The following is a 22,633-nucleotide window of genomic DNA, read 5'->3' as shown; positions in this document are numbered from 1 at the left end:
GTCTCTTTTTTAGGTTCCACATATAAGTGATATCATGCAATTTCTGTCTTTCTCTGATTTATTTTACTTAGCATAATGCCCTCAAGGACCATCCATTGTCACAAATGGAATATGGTGGGATTTCCTTCTTTCTCCTGGCTGAATGATACTTCATTGTAGATATTCACCACATCTTCTTTATCCATTCATCCATTCATGGACATTTAGGTTGTTTCCATATCGAGGCTATTGTGAATACAGCTGCGATGAACATGGGAGTGCTGATACCTCTTCAATATCCTGTTTTCGTTTCCTTCAAATATATACCCAGAAGTGGGACTGCTTGATCATATGGTAGTTCTATATTTACTAGTAGACCTTAAATCACTTTGAAGGCAGGGACTATAAACATCTTACTCAAAATGCTACTGTATTCTCAAGAGTTTAGCACCATAATTAGCATATAAGAGGCCAGCAATAAATATGTATTGAATGGATGAGGAATGAATGGATAGATGGGCAGACATGTGAATGAATGATTTACCTGTTTGGGAATTTCAAATGCACAGAATAATGAGTGTCACACATTATGGTTAATTTCCAATTTGGATGTTATGGAATTTGGATATACTTTATTATTATTATTATTATTATTATTATTATTTTGGAGAGAGAAAGAGAGTCATGTGAGGTGGGGGGTGGGTACGCAGAGAGAGAGAGAGAGAGGGAATCTCAGGCAGGCTCCATGCTCAGCGAGGAGCCTGATGTAGGGCTTAGAACCCTGAGATCATGACTTGAGCTGAAATCAAGAGTCAGACACAGCCCACTGAGCCACCCAGGAGCCCCAAGACATACCATTTGTAATGCAGTTGTTAAAAAAAAAAAAAATGCAGTTGTGTGTCAAATAAAAATGTCCCTGGAAACCCTGGTCTAGTACAAGCAGCCTAGACTGTTAGATTCTTACTCAGTCTTACTGCTGTACCCCTTCCCTGGGATAAGTCCTTAACCTGTTTACTTACATCCAAAGGGGCACAACAATTCCAGCTCCTTGCCCTTTTTTTGTAAAGAGCAAATGCAAAAATGCAGGAAAAATATTAGAAAGTGCTATATGAATGTATGGGGTCATTATTCTCCCCATACACCAATCCCTGCACCTCTTCAAACCCTATAGAAAGTGAGAGTGGGCCACACTGATGCCAATGTATTTAATTCCCGAGACCCCGGCTAACCATACTGCTAACTCCCTGCCTGCCTACCACACTGCCAGCACTTCGACACCATCCTTGCCTCCTATCTGTAATCAGCTACTAATGCCTTCTCCCTTCGGGAGATCTGATTAACCCCTTCCTCCCCACCCACTGCCACTGCTGTAGGCCCCAGCCTTGGTGACTTCATGACCAAATGATTCCAGAACCCTCCTGCTTCCCCGCCCTTCCCCACAATGTACAACCACTGCCAGACAAGTCTTCCTGAAATGCTACTTTCTTTTTTTAAAAGATTTATTTATTTATTTATTTATTTATTTATTTATTTATTTATGAGAAAGAGAGAGAGAGGCAGAGACACAGGCAGAGGGAGAAGCAGGCTCCATGCTGGGAGCCCAACACGGGACTCGATCCTGGGACTCCAGAATCACGTCCTGGACCAAAGGCAGGCACTAAACCTCTGAGCCACCCAGGGATCCCCAAAATGCTACTTTCTTTACCTCTATCCCTTGCCCTGCTCCGGACACCTGTCATATTTATTCTGGCCGAGTGTCGTGACCCTGCTCAACCAACCTCATACCTCATGACCCCTCCTGATGCAGCCAAGTCCAAGCCTGTCTCCAGCAATCGCCACATGCTCTGGCACCCGCATTCTTTTCTGAGGCTAGTCCACCCACTTTGATGTCCCTTGTTCTCTCCAGTTGTCTAAATGTACCCAGTTGAGGCCCACTATATGTCCTGTTCCTTCAACACCATCTCCCCCCATTTACCGAGAGCACCAGGCTCTATGCCAAGGGCTATCACATATTTTCTCTTTGGATCTTCTTCATTACCATATGAGGTAGGTCCTGTTATTAGCTCCATTTTATAGATGAGAAGGCTGAACTTCAGAGAGGTTAAATAAGCTGCCCAGGGTCACACAGCTTATGAGAGGGAAAGCCAGGATTCAAATGTAGGCAGAGCTTCCACTCTCAAACACTACGCTAATCTGCCCCTCTGTTGCCCAAGATGTCTTTCCTGAACACCCAAAGGAGGCCTTTGTGAAGCTACACATCTTCTCCAAAACAGAAAGGCTCTTCCTGCAGCATTTCTGTGAACCCGCTCCCGTTTCACCCTGAAGGCACTAGGAGGTAGTGAGATGGAGTCAAGTTTACAAGAGACGTGTGTGTAATGGAAATTAATGAGTCAGAGAACAGAATCACTACTAAGAAACACGAAGATGCACTAGAAACACTACATGACCTTACCCATGTGGATAAATGGCAGCCCCAGCCAATCCCAAGAGACCAGGAAAGCAACAGGGCTAAGTCCCCTGGGCTTGGGTTCGAGTCCTAGCTCTGCCATCTATTGGCAAAGTGACACTAGGCAAGTCATTTAACCTCCCTGAGAGGCAATTTCCTCATCTGTAAAATGCAACTAATATTTCCACGTGCCTCCCATCATAAGGTATTTTAGAAAGAGTAAATTAGAGGATGTATGTAGACACACACATGCATGGAACAGGCACTCGGGAAGGGCTCCGTACGTGTTACTTTCTGTAATCATTCCTTTCTACCTCCCTTAGAATAGTTGGTGTTTTCTCCTTTAACCATCTCTATGTGTACAGGCATTTTAATAAAAAAATAATCATGAACATGACTGATTCATTCAAAGAAACTTATTCTAGGGGTCTGGTCCTTAGGCGCCCCACTTGGACCTTGCAGGAAGATTTTGTCTCAATGGGAAGCTGAGTCTTCTCTATATCCAGCCCAATATAGACTTGCCCTGGGCTTCAAAGCCTGCTCATCTCCTGCTCTGGTCTTGCCTCCCTCATGCATTTAAAGCCTAGAGTATTACTGATACATTTACAGTTCCCAGGTCGCATGTGTCACTTCAGGTCTGTGTCTTCACAGGGGCTGTTCCCTCTGCCTGGACGGCTGTTCCTCCCAATCAGTGTTGAAGTACTGTTAATCTTTTCAGGCTATTTCAGACCGCCCAGAACCATCCCTCAAAACACACGTAACACAAAATGTGCCATCTTAGCCGTGTTCAAGTGTACAGTTCAGTGGTGTTAAGTACATCTCTGGGTTTCAGAGGAAGAAATTGAGGTCTGAGGAAGGTAGGCGACCGGCCCAAGATCACAAGGCGAGGAAGCAGTGGACAGAGGCCTGGAACACAGATAGTCGGAGAACCCCTTAAGGGTGGGGTCTGGGTCTTTTTCCTCTCTCTGCCTCTGCAGCCAGCACACAGGAGGGGCTCAAGCCTGCTGAATAAGTGAATAGTGAAGGAATGAATGAACCACTTGGGCAGCCTTGTTGGGGGAACCTTGTGAGTGCTGGTCTGAGTGGCCACGCTGCTAGCATCTATCTGCCTCTGCTGGTCTCCAACCTGCAGGCTCATCCAGGTAGCAGAGGATTCACATCCATGAATCAGACAGACCCTGAGTCCCAGGATTTGAGAGCCAAGGGGAAAGAAACAGAAAAAAAAGAGAAAAAACCCTAGTGTATGGACCCTGGCCTTGGGGACCCCCACCTCCCTGCATGGGGCTGGGCAGCTCACCTGAAATGCCCGTCCCTCTGTGAGTGACCTAGGGAAACCCTGCTTTGGCCTTCAGGCCCAGTGCCCACACTGCTCGTTGCTGTCACGCTGGGGTCCCCCAGGAAGAGCAGAGCTCTCCTTCCTCTCGCTTCTTGCTGTCCCTTCATTTAGCATTTGTTTCATGTTACTATATTACAAACGATGTCTGTGTCTCCACACTCCCCAAATCTGGAAGCTTCTTAAGGGTGGTGGCTGTGTCTTATCTCATCTCTAATCTCTGCAGCATCTATGCTAGGAATAATAGACACTGGCAAGGAACATTTACAGTCACGGAGGGTGAGATTCTGGTTCCAGCACTGCCACATACCAGCTTCGTGACCTTCAGAGCAAGTTTCTCAACCTCCCGAAGCCCCAGTGTCCCCATCTGTAAAAGGGGAGCAGGAATTCAGCTGACTTGATAGGGTTGCGATGAGAATTTAATAAGCTTAAGTTCCCAGCTAGACCTCATTAAGTACTATTATTATTAATAAGTCTTTAATAATTAATCAGAGACCAAGAAGAGGCACAAATAGTTTTTCCTTCAATTTCATAAGAAAGACATGGTTGCAAGAATCAAATGACAGGGGCGCCGAGGTGGCTCAGTCGGTTAAGGGTCTGCCTTCAGCTCAGGCTGTGATCCCAGGGTCCTGGGATCGAGCCCCTTTCCAGGCTCCCTGTTCAGCTGGGGGTCTGCTTCTCCCTCTGCCTCTGCCCCTCCCCCCGCTTGTGTGCACTCTCTCTCAAAGAAAGAAAGAAACAACAGTATGAACTCAGAGAAACATAAATAATTGGGTTTGCTCTAAGTGCATACTAGATACAGTCCTGTTCATAATCTTCACGTTCCTGCTACGATAATTCCTGCAGTAAGTTACACAATCAGCTGCCCATCCAGCAGAGAGGAGAGACGGTCACGTTTCCTCAGAGCTCGGTCTCCCACACGACAGCCTAAGCTGTCCCTACCCCTTGTCACACCTTTCACACTCATGGAAATTCCTACCACTTATCAACAAGATTGATTAAAGAAAGAACCAGGACTATAAAGAGCAAAGGATAATTTCATTGATCCTTACTTGCCCTCTGTGGTCTTATTCTCCATCCAGGGTGCTGATGTGACCTTTTAAAAACAAAACCCAGGGCATCTGGGTGGCTCCGTTGGTTAAGCATCTACCTTAGGCTCAGGTCATGACCCCAGGGTCCTGGGATCAAGCCCTGCTTTGGGCTCCCTACTCAGTGGGGAGTCTGCTTCTCCCTCTGCCCTTCCCCCTCATTTGTTCTCTCCCCTTCTCTCTCTGTCTCTCAAAAATAAATAAAAAAAAATTTTTTTTTTAAAGTGAAAACAAAACGCAGGTCATGTTAATCTCCTGCTTAACACTCTGTAGTAGCTTCTTCTGTAATAGGAATAAAATCTGTATGTTTGTGTGTGTGTGACCACAACCTAAAAGGCCCTACCTTGGCTCCTCTCTGATTCATCTCCACTCTCTTCCCTGACTCTCTGGGTGCCAGCCACCTTGGCCTTCTGTCTTCCTCTAACACAGCTAGGGCCTTTGCATTTGATCCCTGACATTTCCTGGCAAAATGTCACCTTCTTAGATATTTCCTGACCACCCAGATGGGAAATATCCCTCCCCTATTAATTCTCAAGTAACACTTACCATTTGAGCTACATTATTTGTTTGCCTACGTATTATCTGACACCTTCATTTCTCTGAATAGAAGCTCCCCGTGGGCAGGAACCTCTTCTGTCTTGCTCAATGCTATATCCGCCGCCCCTAGAACACTTTCTGGCACTTACACTCAGTACCTATTAATTGAATGAATAAATGGGGTGCACGGGGGCGAAGCAGATCATGGTCATTTTTCACTTTTTATTTTTATATTTCAGATGAATTTCCATTTTTTAATAAAGTATGCATACCATTCTATAATCTGAAAAAAAGAAATAATGCCAGCACAAAATAAAACTGAGATAATGAAATTAGCATAGTTCATCAGACAGATGAAAGGAACACAAAAACCTTTGCCAAGAATCAATGATGTGGATTGCCGGCAATCCGTATTATTTCCGCCTCCACACTGTTTATACCTGAAGCTTCAGCCAGGGGTACAATCTGCTTGCTAGTCAGTACACACCCTTGGACTTTTAAATAATCGTCACCTCCCCTGGTGATTGAGCTTTCCACTTAATTCCAATCCCCCACTCTCAGCACACTTATTTCTACCATTGTGCTTTTGCCAATGCTTTTACCTCTGGGGCATTCCCTCCCCTGCTGTGCCACTCTCACCTCCCCATCCCAGCCTTGAACCCTGCATGTCCCCAGTCCAAAATCTTGATCATCCTTTAGGGGACATGTAAGCCTATCATGAAATGGCTACGACCACAGACAACTGTGCTTTTAAAAAACTCCATGCTTTCTCAAAAGTCACCTTGTCTTTGTGTTTCCCTCAATTAATTACAGTTGGGTGAAAGCAATATTTTTATATATCTCACCACACTGAAATGTCACTATGCATTTTCCAACTGAGTAAAAAGAAAAAAAAAAAAACTAACTCACTGCTAGTGGGAAAATGCTGTCTAAGGTGGATGGGAGCAAATGCTTGTAATCCTTCTCAAAGGAGAAAACACCAGGTGGTTTTCAAGGGTTCAGAAGCCATTCCTCCATACGTTCCCATGAGGAGGAATGTGGTGGGTACACAATCATTATCTGCAAATTACAAAGCAATGGACACAAGAAAAGAACTGACTGGTAAGCTCAGAATAATCTTCTCTCATGTTGGCTGGTGCCATCCGCTTCTGTCCTATGATGACAACCATTCAGCGCTGACTTTCAGTGTGCCAGGCTCTGTGCTAAGTGCATTATATACATTATCTCATTGAATCCTCCGGACAGCCTTTAATGGTCATGATGATGACTATCTTGTAGGGGGAGGTTATGGAGAGGACATGACCACCATTTGACCCAAGAGCTGGCCCTGGAGCAAGGGGAGACTCCTCACCCCTGCCCTGTCCTTGAAAGGTACAATCATTTTCACAGGGGAAGCCATTCCAAGGGCACAGCCTCGAGAGAGTTACCTAGACCATCTGGAAGTATACATGACTGAACCCTGTTCAGGCCTGCATAAAAACTTTTAAGATTCTAGAGGGCAGACATGGAGATCTCCTCATCTTGCAACCACATAGAAATGTCCTTGGTTCTTGAACCTGCCACCTATGCATCTGGAGCAGCCTACCCATCCTTCCTCTCTGTGTATGGGGGGGGGGGGGGCGGTTTGAATCTCACCAGGGGAAGCTCCCAAGGTCTCAATCTAACAAATGGCTATTTTGTAAATGAGGTAGCTGACAACCAAGGAGGTGCAACAATTTCCTAGGGTGACAAAGCAACAAAGCATTAGAGCTGATTTGGACCCAATTCACCTGATTTCAAAACTCCCATTCTTTGCTACTGGACTATACATATCTTCCATCTGAAAACTATAGTTAAAATTAAAGATAGTAGTTAACACAATCTACACTGAGAATGACCAGTTCTGCAATCATTCCCACCCCCCCCCCATGCTTAAAAAATTCTTTTTAGGGGCACCTGGGTGGCTCAGTGATTGAGTGTCTGCCTTTGGCTTAGGTCATGATCCCAGGGTCCTGGGATCGAGTCCTGCATCGGGTTGCCTGCAGGGAGCCTGCTTCTCCCTCTGCCTATGTCTCTGCCTCTCTCTGTGTGTCTCTCATAATTAAATAAATAAAATCTTTAAAAAAATAAATAAAATAAAAATTACTTTTTGAGTAACACTCAAGGTTTAACAAAATATTTAAATATAGGTAGGAGTTAAAGCATGTCTTCTTTTTAAAAGAAGTATTTATTTCTAAAGTAATCTCTATGCCCAATGTGGGGCTCAAACCTCTGACCCCAAGATCAAGAGTCTCATGCTCTACCAACTTAGCCAGCCAGGTGCCCCAAGCCTAGCTTCTTTGTAATACGCTTCTTTTTTTGCCTCCAGCATTTCATCCATTACAACTTTCTGTTGACTTGGCAATTATTAATTCCATAGAATCAACAGTACTAATTTTCACATTCATTAATAAATAAACGGAGGTCCCACATGTTATGATATGAATCCACAGATCCCGAGGAAGTTGAGAGGAAGTTAAAAAAAAAACCCACTTGTATCCAAAAGGGTCAGAGGGTGTCCGGGTGGCACAATTGGTTAGGTGTCTGACTCTTGGTTTCAGCTCAGGTCATGATCTCAGTGTTGTGGGATTGACCCCTGTGTCAGGTTCCTTGGTGGATGTGGAGTCTGTTTTATATTCTCTCTCCCTCTTCCTCTGCCCTTCAGGCCTGTGTGCATGCCTCTCTCTGTCTCTCTCTCTCACAAATAAATCTTAAGAAAAATAAAACTAAAAACAACAACAACAAAAAAAGGTCAGGTTGCAGACAAGAGTCCAGAGATCAAAGCTTTCTAAAGATAACAATCCCAGTTTTAAGATTCAAAAGCAGGACTCTGGATCAGTGCTTTAAGAGTATTTCAAGTTTGAATAGGGGTGGGGGGAGAAGCAGATTTCGGGATCCAACCAAAAGGAGATCAGAAACTGTGGTCTTGTATGTGAACAGGAAGCAAAAGTCAGAGTCTTTGATGATTTGGAACAGAGAAGATGAGAAAGCCTTTCTACCAGGCTTTTAACAGTTTGCAACCTAAGTCTCAGAAGGATAAAAATTTCAAGAGCTCAAATGCTGTAAAGTGAGTGTTTGGTATGATTTTCCTGTATGTTTGAAAACTGTCCTAATAAAATGGCAAGAGAATGAAAAGGTAGAAGAGAATTATTAGGGAACTGACCAACACTGCAGTGTGAGTGTAGAGTGTCACTTTATGCACTCCCTTGTGAAAGATGGAAGGACAGACTCTGTTGCTCCTACAGACATAGTAATTAAAAAAAAAAAAATCAAAGCAGCAAACACATATTGAGCACTTACCTTGAGCTCTACAGACATTTTCTTATTGAGTTTTCACAATGAGGCTATAAGGTAGGTCCTATGATCATCTCTTTCAGAGACCAGAGGCAGAGTAAGGCTTAGAAACGTGTCTCAGGTTAGTCACAGAGCCAGCGAGGGGCAGAGCAGAGCCCCATTCAAACCCAGAGCTTATGGGAACACAGCTTCTACTCTACAAGGACCCAGCATTCTTTCAAGGCCACTGGGAGCTCCAGAGACCAACAGGGTGGCCTCATATTTGTAAAATTGCTATATGTCTTCTGGGATTCTCTCAACAGATTTAGAGCTTCCTAAAACTGTGAAAGCAATAAACAATCATGTTAAAAGCAGAGAGGGGCTCTGAGTTCAAATCTGACTCTGGAGCTTCACTGTCAGGGCACCTAGCAAGCCCAGGCTTTGCCAGCTATGAAAAGGGAGTCCACGATATTCACCTCGGGAGGTAGCCATGGGCACCGAATGAGATGATGCATTTAAAGTTCTCAGCCCAGGGCAGCCCGGGTGGCCTAGTGGTTTAGCGCCACCTCCAGCCCGGGGTGTGATCCTAGAGACTGGGGATCGAGTCCCACATCGGGCTCCCTACATGGAGCCTGCTTCTCCCTCTGCCTGTGTCTCTGCCTCTCTTTCTGTCTCTCATGAATAAATAAATAAAATATTTTTTAAAAAAAGAATAAGTTCAGGGACAACTGGGTGGCTCAGTGGTTAAGTGTCTGCCTTTGGCCCAGGGTGTGATCCTGGAGTCCCAGGATGGAGTCCCACATGGGACTCCCTACATGGAGCCTGCTTCTGCCTCTGCCTGTGTCTCTGCCTCTCTCTGTCTGTGTCTGTCATGAATAAATAAATAAATAATCTTAAAAAAAAATAAAGTTCTCAGCCCAGGACCTGGTGCGTGGCCGTCTATCAAACCGGGCAGCCATTGTGGGGATTATTCTGAGCTTGTAGGAAGCAGAGCCCCTCAGTCCTGGTGTCATGCCAAAGTACCAAAGCCAAAGGGCCCCTCGGTCCTGGTGTCATGCCAAAGTACCAAAGCCAAAGGGCCCCTCGGTCCTGGTGTCATGCCAAAGTACCAAAGCCAAAGGGTTTTGAAAGAAGGAAACAGGAGAAAGGACCCAGATTTTCAAAGGAGCAAGAAAAGGCAAAAGATTGGGAGCACTGTGAGTTCCAGGTGCAGAACTGAGCCCTCGAATTGTGATTTCAACCTGAACCCTTGAGAACTGGAATACAGTTGAGCCATTCTAGGAAGATTTTCTGAATTTGTAATTACAGGTGTGGGGAAAGGGCACACACACACAATCTCCTACCAAAAAAAAAAAAAAAAAACACATTCACAATACTTTCGGCCAACAGAGCTCTGCGATTGGTGCTGAGCATGGTTACTCAGAGCCAAGGCAGGAAGCTGAGGGTCCTTGAGAAGGGTGAGAGGCCCTTCCCAGCCCGGCAGGAGGCACCGCGCTAGCACGAGCAGCGCAGGGGCAGGGGCAGAGCGCCCGGCTTTGCAGGGAGGGCTGGCGACCCTCGGGCCCTGGCGGCCGCCTCTAGACTCGAAGGCAGGAGTTTTTAACCACTGCGCCCCATTCATTGCCAACAAAAACCCTCCGTTTATTGGTAAACATTGTTGGCACCCAAACACCGTAGAGAGACTCGCCCGTTTCCGAAGTGCCTTCTAGGATTGTCCCCGAACCAGAGACGGAGGGAGTCGAGGCAGAGAGCAGAAGGGTGCGCACAGGGTTAACGCTCCCCTAACCCTGAGCTTCCCCACCCGCGACCCGGGAGCAGGCGGGGGAAGAGGCGCTGGGGATTTCAGGTGTGTGCCCTGAACCTGAAACAACGGGGGAGAAGCCCGGCGGACACTCCCCCCCTGTTTGCAGGGGGGTCCAGCCGCTCCCGCGTCCTAGCGCATCCCGGGCGGAGAACCGCCTCTCCCCTGGCGGCCGCGGGCAAGACCCTACTTTCCGAGACGGGCCGCGAGCTTAGGGATCCGGGACGACCGAGTCCCCCCCCCCCCCTCCCGTCCCCGAGCTCCCGGTGCAGCCCAGGCTGGAGGGTCCCCCTTTTGTTCGGGGAGAGCGCGGCGCTGCGCGGCGCTGCGCATCCCCCCGCGCCGAGAGCCCCGCTGCGGGGGCGCCCCCCTCGCCCGGCTCCCCGCGAGCCCCGCGCTCCCGCCACCGCCGGCTCCAGCGCCCGGATCCCCAGCTGCCCCCCTGCAGCCGAGCACTCACTTCGCCCCAGTCCCTCGGCCGTCCACGCCGTCTCCTCCACCGCCCCATAGCGCCTCAGAGGCTTCTCGGTTTCCAGGTGGGTGGACAGAGATTGCTTTAACTCCATCGCTGATCCCCGCGGGCAGGTCGGCGGGTCCCCCCTTTACTCCATCCCCGCCGCGGGCTGCAGGGAGGGAGGCGGCTCCAGCCAGCAGCGTTTTAAGGGGCCGGGCGCTCGTGACGCTGCTCCATCTCTTCCGCCGCCAGGGCCGGGGAGCGCCGACTGGTACCCAGCAGGGGGAGGGATGCAGGGCGCATGCGCAATACGGGCGGCGGGGCCCGGGAGGGGGGCGGGAGGAGGGAGGGGAGGAGGGAGCGGCGGGAGCTTGGGGGTTGGGTAGAGAGAAAGAGGGGCAGATGATAACTCCAAGAAGAACAACAGAAACAACTGAAATGGGAAGTAAAAATAAGGCCCCTGCCCATTGCTGGAGCTGGTGGTGATGCTCGGCCTGGGCACTCTGCGCCGCTCGGGCTCCGTCAGCGCGCTGCTAGGATTTGAGTGGGATTTGTGAGCGCATCCCTAGCTGTGGGCGACGGATCCATCTTAGTGGGGAGGGTGCAGAAGCCTGAGTGTGGACTTGAATCTGTGGGTTCTGTGTTTGGCCGAGCGCATCTCTGTGGTTTGCTTCTCTGCGTGTAACTGGACTACGTTATGGGACATATGGGACTATGAAATGGGACAGTCTTGTTAGGCAGGTGCTTATGTCAACTCTGTGTGTTTGCATGAACTTGAGAGGGACGGGAACGTATTTTGGATACAATTGTAGCCAAGCTGTTCCGAACGTGGGTCTTTAACTTTCCAGAAACTCAGGGGTTCCTCTTAGTCACACAGCATGGCCGCGGTATTAAAAGTTCAAAGTAAAATCAGCAGCTACATTGGTAAAAATTAGTAATGGTTATTAAATGACAGGCTAGGTGCTAAACACTTCCTAATAGCTGTCTGAAACAGATACTATTTTGTCAGCCTTGTTTTACAGAGCAGAAAAAGAAAAAAAGATTATTTGCTCCAAGTCCCACACGTACCAAGTGGCCTGGTCAGCAACTGAATCCAGACCTAGCCTCTTTATTATGCTGACTCTTCAGACTACATTGATATGGTGTCTTGTATGGCAGGAGGGGGTGGGGGGAGACACTATAGAATATGAGTTGTTTGTTGTTCCTTGTTGCTTTTAAGATGTCATCTGGGGCAATTTTTGGTATCCGCTTGGCTTGTGGAAGTGTAGAATGGCCTAGCTGTTCCAGAAAATTGTTTAGCCACTGGTAGTAAGTATCCTTAAAAAGTTATTATCAGTAAGGATTACCTGGGTGGATCAGTGGTTGAGCGTCTGCCTTCAGCTCAGGTCGTGATCCCAGGATCCTGGGATCAAGTCCTGCATCATGCTCCTTGCAGGGAGCCTGCTTCTCCTTCTGCCTGTGTCTCTGCCTTGCCCTCTGTGTCTCTCATGAATAAATAAATGAAATATTTTTTTAAAAAGTTATTATCAATAATAAACTTCTAAATAGCCCATGAGAGAAAAGGGATATAACAATGAAAATCATGAAATATTTAGAGCTTGAATAACCTTGAGACTACCACATATTAAAACGTATAAGTTTTGATGGAAACAAATGTAGAGCCTTAAATGCCTGCATTGAAAAACATAAGACTAAGTGGGTTAGGATGAACAGATAAGCAAATGTGGTCTATCCATACAATGGAATACTGTTTGGCCTTAAAAAGGAAGGAAATTCCACAATATGTTACAACATGGATGAACCTCGAGGACAGTATACTAAGCAAAATAAACCAATCACATACATACATACATACATAAATAAATAAGACGGATACGGTGTGATTCCACTTACAGGAGGTATTTAGAGTAGTCAGATATCATAGAGATAGAAAGTAGAATGATGGTTGCCAGGGGCTGGGGGAAGGGAGGATAGTTATTGTTTAATGGGTACAGATTTGCAGTTTCACAAGATGAAAAGAGTTTTGGGGATGGATGGTGGTGATGGCAGCACAAAAATGAGTGAATTTAATACCAGTGACATACACTTAAAAATGGTTTAAAAAATGGGTGAAGTGTTCAACTCAAAAGACTTTAATAAAGAAGAAGGGATGGGCACCTGGGTGGCCCAGATGGTTAAATATCTGACTCTTGATTTGGGCTGAGGTCAAGATCTCAGGTTCGTGAGATCAAGCCCAGTGTCAGTGTCTAGCTGTGCTCAGCAAAAAGTCTGCTTGAGATTCTCTTTCTCTCTCTCTCCCCTCCCAACTCCCTGCATTCTGTCTCTCTCTAAAAGAAAGAAATAGAACTTAAAAAGAATAAGAAAGAACAGATAAAAACTGTGAAGCAGAAAAAAGAAAATCATCATGATAAGACATAAATTCAAGAAGCAATAGAGGAGATCCACAAAACCAAAACCTGATTCCTTGGGGGGAATATACAAATAAATAAGGCAAAACTTTTCTAGACTCACCAGGATAGGCACTCATGAGTAATATTAGGAATGAAAAAGGAGACATAACACTAATACAGGAAGGTTTTTTTTTTAACTGGTTGAAATAGATAACTTTAAGAAGCAAATTACTAAAATGTATTTAAGAAATAAAAAAAGTAATAATCATTACAAAAACTGGATTCTCAGAAAGGGAGACAGAACATGAGAGACTCCTAACTCTGGGAAACGAACTAGGGGTGATGGAAGGGGAGGTGGGAGGGGGGTGGGGGTGACTGGGTGACGGGCACTGAGGTGGGTGCTTGACGGGATGAGCACTGGGTGTTATTCTATATGTTGGCAAATTGAACACCAATAAAAAATAAATTTATAAAAAAACCCCAAAAACTGGATTCTTTTTGTTAAAGATTTATTTCTTTTAAAGAATGAGCTCAGGTTATGATCTCTATAGGGAATAGGACTTCAAAATAAACTAAGCCTCAGTCAGTTAAGCAACTGACTTGGGCTCAGGTCATGATCTTGAGTTCTGGGGTTGAGGCCTGCTTCAGGCTCCCTGCAGGGAGTCTGCTTCTCCCTCTCCCTCTCCTTCTACCTCTTCCCCTCCCCTCCACCCCCGCTCATGCTCTGTCTCTCTTTCTCTTTCAAATAAATAAATAAAATCTTTTAACAAAAAGCTATTGGAAAGCCTTTAGACATAAGAAGGAAATCGAGAGCCCCAAAATAGATCCGCATGTATTTGGAAATTTGGTATATGACAGAGGAGGCATTATGAATAAATACAGAAAAGATAGACTTTTCACTAAATGGTGGTGAGGTGGTTGCCTAACCAAATGGAAAACTAAAATAAAAATGTCAACCCCGTACTACCGATCATATATACACACAAATCACAGGGAGATGAAAGGCCTGAATGAGAAAAAAACAAAATTTTTAAAATTCCTAAGATCATAGGGGCACCTGGGTGGCTCAGTGGCTGAGTATCTGCCTTTGGCTCAGGTCATAATACTGGGATCCTGGGATTGAGGCCCGCTTCAGGCTCCCTGCTCAGCAGGGAGTCTGCTTAAATTAAAGAGACTCCCATGCCCATTAAGCAGTTATCCTATATTCCCTCTCCCTCCAGCTCCTGGCAACTGCCAGTCCTTTCTTCCTCTATGAATTTGCCTGTTCTGGACATTTCACAAGAATGAAATCATACAGTACGCGACCTTTGTGTCCAGCTTCTTGCACTTTGCATACTGTTTTCAGGGTTCTGTCCATGCTGGGGTGTGAATCAGTACTCCCCTCCTTTTGACAGCCGAGTGGTCTTCTATTGTATGAATACACCACATTTGGCTTATCCATTCATCCATTAATGGACATGTGTGTTGTTTCCACCTTTGGCTATGATGAGCAGTGCTGCTCTGAACATTTGCACAAAACTGTCTGTTCGAGAACCTCTTTAAAGGTACCGAAGAGTGGAATTGCTGAGTTATATGGCAATACTATGTTTAACTTTTGGAGAAACAGCAAACTGTTTCCCACGGTAGTTGAACCATTTTACATTCCCTCCAGCAATGCATGAGGGATTGAATTTCTCCACACCCTCCCTAACACTTATGATATATACATATTCTTTTTGTGATTGGAGCCACAGCAATGGAATAGATCAAACTACTCCAAAAAGGGATGACTTTTAGAGGCTTAATATTAAGCAAAAGAAATCAGACACAGAATAGTATATACTGAGGAATTCCATCCATATAAAGTTCAAAAACAGACAAAATTTACCTGTAGTGATAAATATCAGAATAGTGGTTATTTTTAGGGGGTTACTGAACAATAAGCAAGAAGGAGAATTGTTAAAATACTAGAAATGTATTGAAATGATTGATGACATGATGATATGGGTGTGTATGGATATATATTTTTATATGGATATATATGTGAATATGGATATTCATTGGGAAAGCCACTTAAGAGATATGCCCTTTACTATATGGAAATTATATCCCTATACTAAAAACTAATTAAATGGGATGCCTGGGTGGTTCAGTTCATTAAGCATTTGCCTTTGGCTCAAGTTATAATCTCAGGGTTCTGGGATGGAGCCCCGCATTGGGCTCTCTATTCAGCAGAGAGTCTTCTTCTCCCTCTTCCTGTGCCCCTCCCCCTGCTCATGCTTTCTCTCTCAAATAATAAAATCTCTGGGGAAAAAAAGCCTAATTAAATACAAGGGCATAGAAGTAAAATTAAAATAAATAATATTTTAAAAATAAGGAAAATAAAAATTAAAAAAACTAAACAAATGGGTGTATAAATAAAATTTAAAATGGTCAGTAGGTTCAGGGATCTTTGTCATGCTATTCTCTCTACTTTTCTGTATTAAATTAAAATTAATGTAATTTAAAAAAAAAAAAAGAAGAAGAAAAGAAAAGTAGCCAGAACCCTTGGACCCAAAATTCAACTCTCAGGAATCTACCCTAAGAAATATTTGAAATATTAAACATTATCACACAATGTTCTATGAACATAAAAGGGAAAAGTGGAATACACAATGTAATGTGAAGTATGGGCTATTGTTCTTGATCTTTTGATTAAGATCAAGCGTACACTGTAATCTCAAACATATTAAGTATTTCATAAAATGATAATAGTGGAAATTAAATGAAAAATACTGTGATCCCAAGTTTGTTATCTGCTTACATATATACACACATATATACACATATCCAATAAAAGAAAACATTGAAATGACACGTACCAAAGCATTAAGAGTGACCACCTGTGAACTGTCGAGATGATAAACAATGTTTTGTTTGAATTCTCCAATGTTCCCACAAGGTGTATGTGTTACTTTTATAATCAGAGAAAAAAATCAATAATGTTTTTAATGCATGGAAAATAAAAAGATGAAGAACAAACACACAACAATATTAATAATGGTCGTTTCTAAGAGTGGAGGGTTGGGGGAAATCTTTTCCTTTTTAATTTTCTGAATTCTCCAATCATCTCTACTGATCATATGCTGTGTCATTGTTGAAAGATAGATGAATTCTATTTCTAAAAATGTGTGAGTAATACAATTCCATAATCCTAGAGGACAAAACGAGCCCTGCCACAGCCGTGCCCAGAACCCTGTCTGTTTGCATTAGTCTGGGGTGGTAATGCTTCAAGTTCAGTAACTGGCTGAAGTAACCATCTGCGTGGAATTATTAAGTGTCTATTCCAGCCCTGGCTTCTCATCCTGGCTCAGTGCCTCACTCTTCTGGGAATGCCAGACTCGTAGGGGATGCTGGATGATTACAAAGAGCCAGGGCGGCAGCGGGGCCCAGTGCCACACACTTTTATAACTGTCATTTGGGTTGATTGAAAGGGAAAATAATGTAATATCAGCTTGGTAATTTGGTACTTTATCCGGTGTGTTAACAATTTGCAAATGTACATGACACCGAACTTATCAGAACAGCATGATTTTCAAAAACACAGGCTTTGATATCTGGAGCATCTGAGTTCAAGCCCCGACACTGCCACCTGTCAGCTGTGTTACCCTGTGTGACATATCACTTAATTTCTCTGAGTTTCACTTTCTTTACCTCTAAGCCTCTAATGACAATATCCCCGGGGACTGGCATGTTGGTGACATGAGACCACGTGCAACACTACATCAGAGGTCCCCAGTACAAGTGGTCGCTGTCATTGTCTTTGCTCTTTTTATTGTTATTACTACGAATACATTGTGCTGGCTGACGGTATGGAGTTCTCACCTTTGGGGCATTTACCCAGTGAGGTCTCCAAAACAAAACAGAGATTTATTAAAAGTCACCGAGTAGAGAAGTTGACCTCTCAGGTGTTGCTGGTGGAAATGTACCACAGTACAGGCACTTTGGAAGACAGCTTGGCACTTTCTCAAAAGGGTCAGCACAGTGACCATAGGACCCAGCAATTCCAATCCTGCTAAAAATGAAAAAATACGATTGTATAAAACTGTGTGCATGAACGTTCATAGTAGCATTATCCTTGAGCTGTTAGAGACAATGCAAATGTCCATCAGTGGACAAATGGACAAATAAAATGTGGTATGTTCTTAGGGTGAAACAATAATTGGCAATAAAAAGGAATGAAGCATCGATAATACCCTACGATGTGGATAAATCTTGAAAATGCTGTGCTGGGACACCTGGGTGGCTCAGCAGTTGAGGGCCTGCTTTCAGCTCAAGGTGTGATCCCAGAGTCCTGGGATCGAGTCCCACATCAGGCTTCCCTTGGGGAGCCTGCTTCTCCCTCTGCCTCTGTCTCTGCCTCTCTTTTTCTGTGCCTTTCATGAATGAATAAAACCTTTAAAAAAAAAAAAAAAGAAAAGAAAATGCTGTGCTAAGTGAAAGGCACCAGTCCTAACAGACCACATGTGTATTGTATGATCCCATTTGTATGGAATGCCTAGGATGTCTATCTATAGAGGAAGCACATCTATAGAAAATCTATAGAGAAAGGAAGCAGGTTAGTGGTTGCCTAGGACTTGGGGGCAGGGAAGGTTGTTTCCAAACCAGAAATGGACACTTCTCATCACGCAGAGCTGGGAGGACCACAACTCTCTTCTCTCATCAGAACTAGGTTGTTCTGTTGGTTCTGTTTGTAAAACCTGTGATCAATGTCTTAGGAGCTCATAAGCTTTTATAAAGCAAATCCGGATGTGTTTGTTTGGCATCTAAAATAAATACAGATGGGGTACAATGGACCAAATGTGTCAATAGACCTCCTCCCAGTTTAGGGAGAAGTGAATATTGAAGTAAGCATGTAAGTATGAGTTCGGGTTTTAAGGTTTCATCTCTTCCACAATGAAATAGCACATCATTAGTTTCCAACACAGACACACACACCAAGAGACGCTACTAACATTCTAGTGTGTGTGCAGTTCTAGCCATACCACTTACCAGTTCGTGACCCTGGGGCAAGTCACTTCTCTCCATTCAGCTGAAACGGCTCTAAGATCCCTGATGCTCTATTTCTTGTCATATCCAATAGCTTTGTCTCAATCATCATCCTACTTAATCTCTCCAAAAAAATACAACCTTGTGAGGCAGACCCCACTCTAAACTCCCAACCCCCACCTGGCTTCTAGGAAGGTTCTTTCCTGGTCCTCCTGACCCCAGCCTCCACTGTGCCATCCCCCTCAGGAGCTCCTCTCCCAATGCTGATCCCCTTCAGTTATGGTTTGCCAAGTGTTCATCCCCTTCTGGCTCTTCTCGTCTCATTCTTCACCCCCTTCCTGGTTAAAATTATCATTTGTTCTAATGGCTTCTAATCTCCATCTGCAGCTCCTGTCCCTCTCCGAAATGTTCCACTCCACACACACCCCTCCCCCATACCTCTTGGAAAGACCCAGCAGTCTTGGGAAAACTGATAAAAGAGGGAAATGGATTTGGAAGAGCAAATAGAGTTAAAGAGAGTTCCAGAAAGCACACTGTGTATTGCTCTTGAAGGAAGCTTAGGAGAGAGAAAGGAAGCTAAGGAAATATATACCCAAGACTTAGGATCTGAAATCCTGCATCTGTTAGAGCGCTGGGGATGGTGCTTCTGCACGAATTGTTCAAGGAGAGGGGATCAGGTGTTTCAGCCCTGCTGGGACATGAAGTTATTATGAGAGAAGCCAAGGCTACGTGCCTGTGTAGGGTACAGAGGGAGGCTGAGAAAAATCCCCAGGGTGCATGGGGACTCTCCCTGTATTATGGTGCTTTTTTAGTTGTTTTATTTTTTTTTCCAACTGACATTTATTGAGTGCTTACTATATAGTGGACACTTTACAAGCACTACCCTTCTTAACTCTATACTCCAAACAGTATCCTACAAGATGGGGGTTTGTAGCTTGGAGAGCTCCTCACTAATAAGTAAGTAAACTGCTCACTAATAAGTGGCAGGACCTGCATTCAATCTCAGCCTGCCAGTTCCAGAGGCCAAACACTTACCCACAGTTCACACCACCTCTCAAAGCTTTCCTTTCTTCTCCAGGAATCACCATGGCAATGGCCGGGAAAAGGGATTTATAACCTCAAGCTGAAAATGTTCAAAATCAGACTCCTTAGATCTTCCCCCAAACCTGCTCCACCTGAATTAGAAATCTCATATTTTTCCTCAGTACTTCATTCTCCAGTATTCTACAGTCTCCCTCCACCTTAGTCGGTCAACGAATCCTACTGATTCGACCTTAGGAACCTCTCCCAAATCCAACCGTACCCTCCATTCCCACTGCCTTGCTTTAGCTCACTTCTGCATCATCTTTCACTTAGACTATTGCAAAAAACATCTTCTCTGTTTTCTTCCCACTGGAGACCATTCTCCACACTGCTTCTAAAATTATCTTGAAGCACACACACACACACACACACACACACACACTCACACACACTCAATGCCACTCATGTGCTTAAAAACCCCCATTGCATTCCCACTGCCTGAAGAATAATTTACATAACCGGTCTCTTTGGTTTTGAGGAAATCAGGTTATTCCCCCAACTTCTTGGAATGATCAAGAAAACTGTGAGAATAGTCTTGCAGTTAAAGCTCTGTAGACATCCTTTCTTTCCTTAGGATGAATTCCTAAACCTGAAATTGCTGAGTCGAAGGATGTGTACATCATCAAAGGCACTCGATGCCTTTTATTAAGCCATCTTCCAGGGATGTCATGCCAAGTTATACTCACCAGAAGTGTGTACTACATGGGGTGCCTGGGTGGTTTAGTCAGTTAAATGTCTGTCTTCAGCTCAGGTTATGATCTCAGGGTCCTGGGATCGAACCCCAAGTTGGGCTCCACACTCAGCAAAGAGTCTGCTGCTTGCTCTCACCCCCACCCTGTCTGTCCCTCTCCCTGCTCATGCTTAATCTCACATACACACACACACACTCCCTCTCTCTCTCTCTCTCTATTTCTCTCTCTCTCTCTCAATAAATAATCATCAGAGCTGGAAGATTGAATGGCACACAGTAGGTACTCAGTAAATATTTGTTGAATGAACAAATAAACTAAATAAATGGAAGAAAAGTCTATTAAAAGCTCCCTGATTTGTGTATAGCTCTCATAAGCACATCATAACACAACTGCTCTGTGCTGTGTCCATATTCACTTGACTGTTCCATGCGGAATGATTCAGGAGCATCCCTCTGCACATGGGGCTGATATTTCTGGATGCTCCACAATACTGCTCCATCCAGGGAGCAAAATCCTTACACCCTATCCACACTGACTATGTAGATACAGACCCAATTCTACTCTCTTCAATTTTCCATCATCATCGAGGCTGGGAAAAGGTTGACGGAAACTAAATAGCAAAGTGAATAGAGGTGCTGAAAGTTCACAGATCTGTATCTCCAGATGTGTATATGCAACTCTGTTGGACAGCTCCACTAGAATAAATGTCCCAGAAGCACCTCAAATTAAATCCCTTCTCTCCAAAACCAACCACGGTGGATGACATTTTTGTTTCAGCCAGTCATTCAAGCCAGAAAATGTGTATTTTGACCTACAAATTTTGCTGATATCAGCTGGAGTGCACCTACATCAATTAACCTACAGTCTATCCCTTCCTCTCCGTTTCTACTACCGTTGAACAAATTCGGTTCAAGTGATGTCTCCCCTGTACAATGCAGTATACATTTAACCTTACTCTTTCAACAAATATTTGTGAGCATGAATTCAGTGCCAGGGAATGTGCTAGATTCCAGGGTTCAGCCATGAAGAAGTGTTGTTCAGTAGTTGGCAGAAAACTGTGGGCCGATGCAGGTGGCCAATGCATAATATATCACCTTCTTGGAGGTTTGTTATGATATTAACATCTTAGAAGCTCTGAGAACCGTTCAGCCCCATTTAACCCTGTGTTTTCCACACTTCTTTGAACAAGGAACCCTCTTGTCAGATAACAGTTACAAGGTTCTTAAAACCATGCATCACAAAGCATGTACTGGGAAACCCTCATGAGAAGGAACATACTGGTTTCAACTAAGATCTTGTATATTTATTTCCCTGGGGATGCCATATTTTGCTAGGTTCTGTCTATAAACAAGCTACATTTGTTAATATATATGATGTCCCCATTTTATTAAACAAATACATGTGTAACTCAATGCCCATAAAGACTTATGACAGAGGTAAGCCACAAATGCCAAAAAGCACTGATTTAGATGAAGAAGGTGACAAGTGAGACTTCCTGGAGGAGGTGACATCTGAGCTAAGTTTTGAGGCATGAATAAGAGTTATCAAGGGAAGAGAGAAAGATTTCTGGGCAGCTGGAACAGCAAGTGCAAAGATACAAATGTGTTAGTCTAGTGAGTTTGGGGAAGTCCAAACAAAAGTGGCTACTGTATGGAGAGCTTGCTCTGTGCCGGACTCTGAGCTCTGGGTCCTGTGCATATTACAAGCCTATGAGATAGCTTTTCTTATACACTTGCCTTTTCACCCCTTTCTTTTTTTTAAAGATTTTATTTATTTATTCATAAGAGACAGAGAGAGAGAGGCTGAAACATAGGCAGAGGGAGAAGGAAGCTCCCTGCAGGGAGCCTGATGTAGGACTCAATTCCAGGACCCTGGGATCATGACCTGAGCCAAAGGTAGATGCTCAACCACTTAGCCACCCAGGTGCCCCCTTTCTCCCTTCTTTTTAACAGATGAAGGCACCACCTCAGTGAGGTTAAGTGAGATTCCCAAAGTCACCTAGGTGGTGCCAGGCATTGAACCTAAGTCTGTATGACACTAAAGGCCATGTGTTCAACCACTGAGCTATTCTACAACTAAGCTGTAGTAGAGGGATGAGTTAGGTACCAGCAAGAGATGAGACTGCCCAGGCAGAAAAAAGTCACATTTGTCGCCTCGGTCAAAGGAATTTATAGATTATCCAGAAGACCACGAGGGACCACTGAAGGAACCACTGATATTTAGCAGAAGAGAGGCATAGTCAGTATTTCTGAAATGTCATTTGATGGTACCCAGGAGAATGGGGTGGAGGATTGGAAATGACATAAAATTAGAGGCAGGGATATCAGTTGGGAGGCTCTAGTGGTAAAATATAAAAGTGCTTCTCAAAGTTTTATGTGCTAGAACAGGCATTCTGATTCAGATAGTCTTAAATGAGAGTCTTAGAGGTTCCCACATGATACTGAGGCTGTGGTTTGTGGACCATACTTTGAGTAGCAAGGCTTTACATGAGAAACAATGGGTCTTGAAAGGAACAATGGCACTGAGATCAAA

At 44.5% G+C, this 22,633-nt stretch overlaps 1 protein-coding gene across 3 annotated transcripts in view; it reads right to left on the bottom strand.

Annotated features, from left to right (window-relative positions):
- BMERB1 (bMERB domain containing 1) overlaps positions 1-11,219 on the bottom strand; it is a 129,850-nt gene extending 118,631 nt beyond the window's left edge. For 2 of the 3 annotated variants that reach the window (XM_077906727.1, XM_077906728.1), the window contains exon 1: positions 10,936-11,219. In XM_077906727.1, the coding sequence (XP_077762853.1) occupies positions 10,936-11,041 (106 nt within the window). In that variant the 5' untranslated portion in view covers positions 11,042-11,219. The remainder of the gene's footprint in view (positions 1-10,935) is intronic. The other variant, XM_077906726.1, reaches the window with a different exon arrangement.
- Between the last annotated feature and the right edge of the window lie 11,414 nt (positions 11,220-22,633).

Source organism: Canis aureus, chromosome 8, assembly GCF_053574225.1.
Source record: "Canis aureus isolate CA01 chromosome 8, VMU_Caureus_v.1.0, whole genome shotgun sequence".
Lineage (NCBI taxonomy): Eukaryota > Metazoa > Chordata > Mammalia > Carnivora > Canidae > Canis > Canis aureus.
The sequence above is the reverse complement of the archived record's forward strand: the minus strand, read 5'-3'. Positions and strand labels throughout refer to the sequence as shown.